This window comes from Hippocampus bargibanti, linkage group LG20, assembly GCF_051943395.1.
Source record: "Hippocampus bargibanti isolate YZ-2025 linkage group LG20, ASM5194339v1, whole genome shotgun sequence".
Lineage (NCBI taxonomy): Eukaryota > Metazoa > Chordata > Actinopteri > Syngnathiformes > Syngnathidae > Hippocampus > Hippocampus bargibanti.
In genome coordinates this window covers 1411076-1420000 of record NC_142753.1, presented here as the reverse complement: position 1 = coordinate 1420000, position 8925 = coordinate 1411076, and the positions used below count along the sequence as shown (strand labels likewise).

General features: G+C 52.2%; 1 protein-coding gene across 2 annotated transcripts; it reads right to left on the bottom strand.

The window, feature by feature from the left end:
- Positions 1 to 296: 296 nt before the first annotated feature.
- Positions 297 to 8092, bottom strand: LOC148882602 (GON-4-like protein). 2 transcript variants are annotated; one of them, XM_089022882.1, is made up of 19 exons: positions 7924 to 8091; positions 6929 to 7007; positions 6763 to 6863; positions 6627 to 6701; positions 5743 to 5793; positions 5560 to 5613; positions 5099 to 5477; positions 4918 to 5019; positions 4795 to 4835; positions 4066 to 4332; positions 3567 to 3653; positions 3333 to 3492; positions 3114 to 3264; positions 2900 to 3047; positions 2715 to 2834; positions 2413 to 2631; positions 769 to 896; positions 603 to 705; positions 297 to 527 (listed from the first exon to the last, which is right to left on the bottom strand). In XM_089022882.1, exons 2-19 carry the CDS (start codon positions 6996 to 6998, stop codon positions 435 to 437), a joined length of 2349 nt encoding a protein of 782 aa, XP_088879008.1. In that variant the 5' UTR covers positions 6999 to 7007; positions 7924 to 8091; the 3' UTR covers positions 297 to 434. The 2 variants fall into 2 exon arrangements, with proteins under 2 accessions (XP_088879008.1, XP_088879007.1); XM_089022881.1 differs by having other exon boundaries at positions 297 to 705; positions 7924 to 8092.
- Between the last annotated feature and the right edge of the window lie 833 nt (positions 8093 to 8925).

The window sequence follows — 8925 nt, the reverse complement described above, 5'->3', positions numbered from 1 at the left end:
GTGAAGAAAGGCGCTTAGAAATGAAATAGATTATTATTATAACATTTGTCCACCTGTCTACCCCCCTCCCTTCTACGCACTGCTCCGTGTGTCTGTAAGTCCCCCCTCCCTCCTCTTCCACGGGTCTCGACCAATCACGTGTGGCATTAACCGAAGACCGGGGGTGGGGTATAGAGGACAAAAAAAGTCGACTTCCATTTCCGGCTCCTTGTTCGGCCGGCTCTCTTCGTTCACTTCAGAGATCCGGCTCTAAGAACCATCTCGTTCGCGAACGACACATCACTATGAGACATGGGGTCTTTCAAAACTTTATTCAAATGTTGAATTCAACGCCAGCCTTGTTTTCATTCAATGTGAATAGAAAGGTTTTGACGATGTCATCTGTCGCCCTTTGAATATCCGGTGCCCTTTTGGGGGCGGGCCGGTGACCCGCTTCAGCTTCCGGGGCGACTCCCGACTGAGGCGGAGGATCCGGATGCGGTGGCCACGTGGAAAAGGCGCAGGAGGTCACGGAAGCGAAGGCTCACCTGGAAAAGAAGCGGAGTGGGAGGCGGGATCATCGGCCTAGCCCAGCTGGCCACGCCCTCCCTGCACCCGCCCACCTGCCGGGGGCTCTTGGTTCCCAACTGGGCGGAGATCCATCGGAACGTGCTGCCATTGGCTCCTTGCCTCTGACAGGCCGTGAGGATGAGACGGTCGGCTTCCCTGACATGGAAGGGAAAGCGTGCCAGGCGGTGTCGAGCAGGCGGCGAGGGGGCGGGGCCTCACCGTGTCCACAACACCGTTTTTTCCCCATTTTCGCCCATGGAGACGTTGTGAGCGGAAACGGCCGCCGGCGCTGCTTTCTTTTGGGTATGTGTGCCACTTCCTGTTTCTTCGGGTTGGCGCTCGCCGTCCTGAGAAAACCACACCAGCTTAGCCTCTGACCTTTCCTGACTTATTTGGTTTGAAAGCCAGCGTGGCGCCCCCCGCCCTGTTTGTTTTGTTTTAATACAGGCTTACGAACTTAATTGGTTCCCAGACAGTGTGTAAGGCGAAAAGTGTGTATCACAAAAATTAATTTCCCATAGGAAACCATTAAAATGAGAATAATCTGTTCTCAGGTCCCCATAAAACATGATTTTCTACTAAATAAGCTGTAAAACTATACAAAATATACCTTATTTTATGTACAGTGATACCTCGGTTTACGAACCCTTTAGTTTACAAACATTTCGGTTTTTAGGAATGTTACATTTATGAAAATGTCGGCATACAAACTATTTTTCGGGATACACACGGAGCGCCACAATGAGTGATGTGTTGTTAGCGAACGAGCCCGTTATCCTAACAAGAAAATGGCAGCCGACTTGTTTTTGTCCTCTATTCCCCGCCCCCAGTCCTCTTTTAAAGCCATCAACAACCATCACAAAGGTCAATAAAATGACTATATTATACAGTGCAGTGTATTTCTTTCATTACAACACAATAGCACATTTATTATTCATAAAACAAGGTATATTGTATGTAGTTTTACGGCTTATTTAGTAGAAAATCATGTTTCATGGGGACTTTGGAACGGATTATTCTCATTTTACTGGTTTCCTATGGGAAATAAATTTTTGGGATACACACTTTTCGCTTTACACTCAGTCCGGCAACCAATTAAGTTCGTAAGCCTAGGTATCACTGTATCATAAATGTGCTATTGTAATGAAAGAAATGAACTGTACTGTGTAATACGGTCGTATTATTGACCTTTGTGATGGTCGTTGATAGCTTGATGGAATGGAGTGGCCATCTTGACGAATGATTCCTTGTAAGCTATGGCAGCTTTATCATCAGAACTGGCTGCCACACCATGACGAATGACACTATGAATCCCTGTATGACACTTAAAGTTCTCAAACTATACGTGGATAGCCTTGAAATCGTCAATGGATGACGAACTTCCAGGTTGCATCTTGACAATATCCGAGTGAAGTTGCCATGCCTTCTTGGCGATAATTTTATTTGATAGCTTTTTGCATTAAATGTACAGATGGCCTGTGCGGGTTATTTGTGGAGCCTCATTGATGGGATATTTTAACCTTGCAGTCTACACTCTGCCTTTGAACTATCAATAAAGTTGAAATGAGTCCAAATTTCACTGTGTTTTTCTCACTCTCTCTCTGTCATCTGCCTATCGATTTAATGTTTCTCGCCCCCCCCCCCCTCACTGCTGCATTCTTGACCAATCACGTGGCTTTAACTGATAACTGGGGGTGGGGAATAGATGACAAAAACAAGTCGGCTGCCATTTTCTTGTTTGGAGAACAGGCTCGTTCGCGAACGACACATCACTCATTGTGGCGCTCCGTGTGCCAAGGTTAAATTTTCATAAACCAAAAAGTTTGTATGGCAAGGCGTTCATAAACCGAGGTAGCACTGTACCTCAGGCAGATGAGGGGAAGTTGGCGCATCTTCCGTCCTCCCGATCACCTCCAAGGAAGCGTGGGGGTCAGGCGAAGTCCAAGAAGATGGCGGGGGGGCGCGCTCGGCCTGCCGGACGAAGCCCTTACGACTCAGGCGCAGGTTGGAAGGAAGCCAGTGCGGGTAAGTCGTCTCGCCGGAGGGAAAGCCGGAGGCCTCAGAGATGGCAGGAAGACTTCTCTAGAGGAGGCGGCGGCAAAAGATTGACAGGCAAGGTCGACGTGTGGACTCGCACGGGGGGTGCCAGTTTCGAGGTTTCTCACCACCAGCCAGAAAGGCAAGAGGCGCACATCTCTCTCCGCAGGCGGCCTCTGCTGCTCCCACGCCGCAAGACCAGCGCACGCCAGCGGCATGCGAGGAATGGTGTGCCGGTACCGGAAGGCCTTGGCGCAAGCAAGCGCGCGGGCGTTAGCTTGGAGCGGGCGCCAGGCTGGACACGCGCGCTTACCTTGACCACGTTGTCGGCGGCTCCCGGTCGGCAGCACTGCAGGATCCTGCGCCTCACCTGAATAGCGCTTTTGCCCAACAGCAGTTGGCACAGCAGCCGGACGGGGTCGCGGGTGCCCTCCAAGTTACGCAGGCCCACCACCAGCAGGCTGCGTACCCGCACAATTTCATCTCGCATCCGTCCGCGAAGTCGGCGTGCGTGTGGGTGCGTGTACCAGTCTTCCGCCGGCGCGAAGGCCGCCGTCCTGCGGGGGCAGTAGAGAGCCGGATCCAAGCTGACGTGCGGCAGCAGTTGCGGGTAGAGAAAGACGGGCCGCGTGGCAAAGAGCCACGCCAGCTCGGCCGGCATCAACGGGAAGCTGCGCACTGGCAAGGCGCAAGGGTCACAAAAGTCGCCAGCGAGGTCGGCGACCCCGACGGGATCCCGGACTCACTTTGTCCGCGTGCGTCGGGCGTCACTTTGGGCCGCGCCGGCGGCGGGGGGCGTTCCCGCCATTCGGCTAGCAGCTGGAGGGCCGCTTGCAGGTTGGAGGCCCCGAAGGCGCTGCCGGACGACGTTAGCTCGCATCGCCGCGCTAGCAGGTCCAGCTCAAACTGACAACAGGGGACAGGCGGCGTCGCGGCGTGGCCCACCGATGGCCATTTTGCACGCCGCGCTTGCTCCTTACCAGGAAATGTCGCGTGGTTTCCGCCTCGCTGGCGAGTTGTTCCACAGCTGATGTGAGGAGGTGCACCTGAAGCAACAGCTGCACGTGCTGCAGGCGGGTGGCCATCATTTTTTCAAGTCAATTCCATGGACGCAATAATAATAACAACAATAATAATAATAATAATAATAATAATAATAATAATAATAATAATAATAATAGTGATCGTATTTTATTTATTATAGTACGTATGCTACTTATTTGCTATCCATTAGCTAGCTGGCTGGCTATTAGCTGTGTAGCTGACTGGCTGTAAACTGGCTAGCTCGCTAGCTGTTGGCTATGTGGCTATCTATTAACTATTTATTTGCTATCTATTAGCTAGCTATTAGCTGTCTAGCTGACTGGCTGTAAACTGTCTGAAACTTTCATCTTCAAAATGGTGCCCCACCCGGTGAGTGACGTGGGTGTCATCCAATGGGTCACACCCCAATGGTCTTTTTTTAGGGGGGGTGCGTACCTGCTGCATTTGCTGCGCTAGCACGCTGCGGTGTCGCGCGTCCAGCCTCAGAGTGTGCTGCACACTTTGCACACGTGGAGTGGCCCTCATGAAAGCCAGTTGCTGCTTGACGGTCCGCCGTGCCGCCGCGGGCCGCTCCTCCTCCGCGTCGCACGTTGCCGCTCGCCGGGCGAGGCGCTGGTCAGGTGCGTCCTCCCGCATGTCCTCCTCTTCCTCTTCTTCGTGGCCTTCGTCATCCACTTCCTGTCCCCTCTCGTCCTCCTTCAGCTAACGCACACATACGGAGGCCATGAACGGGCATGGGGCGTTAGGAGTGGACGCGTTAGCGGGCTTCGGTGCATTAACGGGCATCGGTGCGTTAGCGGGCGTCATCGGCGCGTTAGCGGAAGTTGTCGACGCGTTAGCGGGCGTTGTGGGCGCCTAAGGGCGTGGGCGCGTTGGCACGTTAGCAGGCGGGGGCACGATTGCGGGTGGGCGCGTTAGCAGTGGGCGCATTAGCAGTAGGCGCGTTAGCAGTGGGCGTGTTAGCGGGCGTGGGTGCGTTAGCGGGCGTGGGCGCAGGTGTCGGCGCGTTAGCGGGCGTCGGTGGCGCATGAGCAGGCGTCGGTGGAGCATAAGTAGGCGTCAGTGGAGCGTTAGCAGCCGTGGGCTCAGTAGCGGGCATCGGCGCGTTAGCGGGCATCGGCGCATTAGCAGGCGTCGGCGCATTAGCGGGCGTGGACGTCTCACCGTTTCAAAGAGCTCCTCCATCAGTTCACTGACTTCCTTTTCTGTTGAGCAACAACATGGTGGCACAGTGGCCGTGCAGGCGTGCGCACGCGTGCGCACGCCTGCACGGCCACGGCTACTGACTGGTGATGCGCACGGCCTTGTCGTGGCGGTAATCCTCCCGGTCCGGTTCATCCATGTCAGCCAGGAAGTTGTACTCTGGATCATCTTCGTCGTCGCACTCCTCTGAACGCACACACGGACACGGCACGTTTGCAAACGCGCGCCAGCATTGGCGCCCAATGCCGCCGCGTCAGCCGCTGACCATCGTTGTCGGCGTCGGAGGTCATGAGCCCTCGCAACCAGTCGGTCCAGTTGCTGTCCTCATTGGCGCAGTCGTACATGTCGGGCGTGATGTCGGGCGCTCGTAGCTCCGCCTCCAGGCGTCCCAGCGGGACGTCTCTTAGGGGACGCTTTGAGCGCGTGCGGTACGCCATCAGGCCGCCCTCGCCCGCGTCCTCCAGAGGCCCGAAGGGCTCGGCGCACACGTCCAGCTCGGCCTCCACCGCGCGCAGCTCCTCCAGGAAGCTGTCGGTGTCCCCTCGCCAGTCGGGTGCCGTCTCGTCCTCGTTCTCGTCGTCGGGGCGATACTCCTCGTCTGAGTCGTCTTCCTCGGCGAGGGGGAGGTCAGCGAACTGATGTCCCTGGACGCAGGCACAAACGGGGCGGAGCTTTCAGCCGGCCGCCCGGCGAGCGCTCCCGCAGAGGGCAACTTTGACCTCTGACCTTGCCCGTGTAGCGGCTCTTCTTGATGGGAGAGATGTTCCATGCCGGGATGTCCTGACGGGAGCAGTGACAGCCATGACGTCACGTGTTGGCGTCTCGCCACTTTTGACGCAGCACCCCGACCGACGGCGGCGGAGTGGACGGCACAAAATGGCGGAGGGGAGAGGAAAGGTTGATTCTCACCACGCCTTTCTCCACAACTTCCTTCAGCTTGGAACGAGTCATCTTGGGTTCCTGCGGAGGCAAACGCGAAGTGGGGGTGGGGGGAGAGGTCGCATAATTATACATGATTTTTGGTAGTTAATTAATTTAAGCAACAAAAAAAAACCAGAGGAGCCATGTAGGAGCCAAAAGAGCCGGATTTTTTAGTAAGCCGCGCCAAAAGAACCAGCTCTCTGAAATGAGCCGAAGTTCTCATATAAATAAAACTATTTGATGTAGTGTATTTTTTTTTACGTGAGTAATTCGTTTTTCACATAGATTTACATGATTTTTGGTAGTTAATTAATTTAAGCAACAAAAAAAAAACTGAGGAGCCGTTTAGGAGCCGAAAGAGACGGATCTTTTTCGTGAGCCGAGCCAAAAGAAAAGCCGTCTCTCTGAAAAGAACAGGAATTCCAATCACTAGTCTGTTGCTTGTTCTGTAGCCACAAAGGGACACATGTCTTGTTGTGCCAGTCCCAAGCCCGGATAAATACAGAGGGTTGTGTCAGGAAGGGCATCCGACGTAAAAGCTTGGCCAAAACAAACATGCGGATCAAACCTCTAAAGATGGAGGACACTGATTTGCTGTGGCGACCCCTTGAAGGGAAAAGCCAAAAGGAAAAGAAGATTAGCTATTTAGCCAGCTGGCTGGCTATCTGTTAGCTAGCTAGCTATCTATTAGCTAGCTAGATGGCTATCTATTAGCTAGCTATCTATTGGCTAGCTAGCTAGCGTTCTATCTGAGTTACTTCCGGGTTGAGTGAAGGCCTAGTTAACTTCCGAAAACCGGAAGGAAAAGAAGAAGAGTCCGTCGAGAGACGCGGACACGAGAGCGCCCCCCCCCCCCCTTGCCCGCAACTCACAAACGGCGGCACCGCTTCCGTCTGGTTGATGGCGGCTTTCATCATGGCCACCACGTGCTCGTTGGTGATGACTTCCTGCGGGGGCAAAGGTCAGCGTGCGCCGGTGGACTGCGGCTAGACGGCGGCGGGCACTCACGTGGATGATGTTGCGCACGTTGACGCCGGTCAACTTGTGTTGCTTGGACTTGCTCTCCAGCAATCGGTCAATGTCCAAGGACTCTCCGGCGTGCTCATCGTCTGCCATGGGCGAAGGCGGCCAGTCAGATGACGGGATGCCGTCGCCTAGGCGACCGGCACCTTACCCGTCGTGATGAGGAGCTCGGCGTCCGCGTCGGCGGCGTCCGCGTCGTCACGCTTGTCAGCGGATTTCATCGTTCGCGGCTTCAAATCGCAATGGGAGGGGGGAGTGTTAAGTTAGCTAAGTTAGCAGACTGCAAGGTTAAAATTCCCACCAATCAGGCTCCACAAATAACCCGCTCAAGCCATCTGTACACTTGATGCAAAAAGCTATCAACCCAGCTAAACAGAACACAATTGATGAGGAACTAGATACAATTATCACAGAGAAAGCACCTACAAGGGATCATTCCTCAAAATGGTGAAAGAAGAAGGCTACGTTCCTCATCAAGTGTTTCATGCTGATGAAACCGGCCACTCCATTACATCAAGCCATCAATGACCATCACAAAGGTAAATAAAAGGACTTTATTATATAGTACAGTTTATTTCTTTAATTATAATACCATAGCACATTTATTATACATAAAATAAGGTATATTTTGTGTTGTTTAAAGGCTTAGAAAATTAGAAAGGAGAAAATAATGTTTTATGGGGACCTAGCATCGGATTATTCTCATTTTAATGGTTTCCTATGGGAAATTAATTTTTGGGATACTTTTCGCCCTTACACACTGTCTGGGAACCAATTAAGTTCGTAAGGCAAGGTGTCGCTGTAGATAGAAAGCTACCTGGCTAGCCAATAGATAACTCGTACATAGTTAGCTAGCTAGCTAATAGATAACTCATAGATAGTTAGCTAGATAGTTGAATAACTCAAATCGGTAGAAAGAAAAATAGGTAGAAAGTTAGCTAGCGAGCTAATAGATAACTAATAGCCAATAGCTAGCCAGCTAGCCAACTAGATAGCAAATAGAGAGCTAGCTAGCTCTACAGCTAATAGCTAGAGAGATAGCCAGCCAGTTAGATAGCAAACAGAGAGCTAGCTCGATAGCGAGCCAACTAGATAGCAAATAGAGAGGTGTCACGATTCGAACTCTTTAATTCCATTTCTTCCCACCTTTGAGCATGAGCGTCTGGCACAAAGTTGGGCCGGAAGCGGAACAGGCCGATAGTCCCGTCAAGCGTCGCGGAAGGCGTCTTTTCCGTTCGAGAGGCCAAAACGAAGCCAAACGTGTAAAAAAGGGTCTCCGACGTTTCTCTGGGACTTTGTTGGTTTCATTGGCGACCACAAGCCGCCATTCGCTTTTTTCTTCTTGGTTCTGGTTCAGGGATTTCAGGTCCACGGCTCCCAATGACTGCCACCTGGTGGAATTCCGACATATGACATTTATTCGTCCACCGCTGCTGCTGCTGTTGAGGTTGTTGTTGTTGTTCTTCTTCTTCTTCGTCGTCGTCGTCTTCTTTTCTTCTTCTTCTCCTGCGAGGAACGTTTCGGCGCGGCGCGACACGCCACCTACTTGACCAAAGTGTGGCGCTCTCGTGTCCGCGTCTCTCGACGGACTAGTGATGGGAAGTCCGTCTCTTTTCAGAGAACTGGTTCTTTTGGCTCGGCCCACTAAAAAAAATGCGTCATTTGGCTCCGAAATGCTTCTCGTTTTTTTTTATTTTTTGAGCCAGTTTGCACTCTGGTACAATTATACTTGTCGCGGTGTGGCTGGCTCACTATCTAGCCGGCCAATATGCTATCTAGCTAGCTATCTTCCTGGCTAGCTATCTGTTTTCTATCTAGTGAGCTAGCTAGCTATTAGCTGGCTACCCAGCTAGCTATCCAGCTGGCTATTTAGCTATCTATCTCGCTATCTAGCTGGCTACCTGGCTAGCTATCTGGGTGGTCTTCCTCGCTGGCTATCTATTTGCTATCTAACTAGCGAGCTGGCTATATATTAGTTATCTATTAGCTGTCTGGCTAGCTATCTAGCTGGCTATTTAGCTATGTAGCTGGCTATCTAACTGGCTTCCTGGCTAGCTATCTATTTGCTATCTAGCTAGCAACCTAGCTATCTATTAGCTGGTTACCCAGCTAGCTATATAGCTGGCTATTTAGCTATCTAGCTGGCTA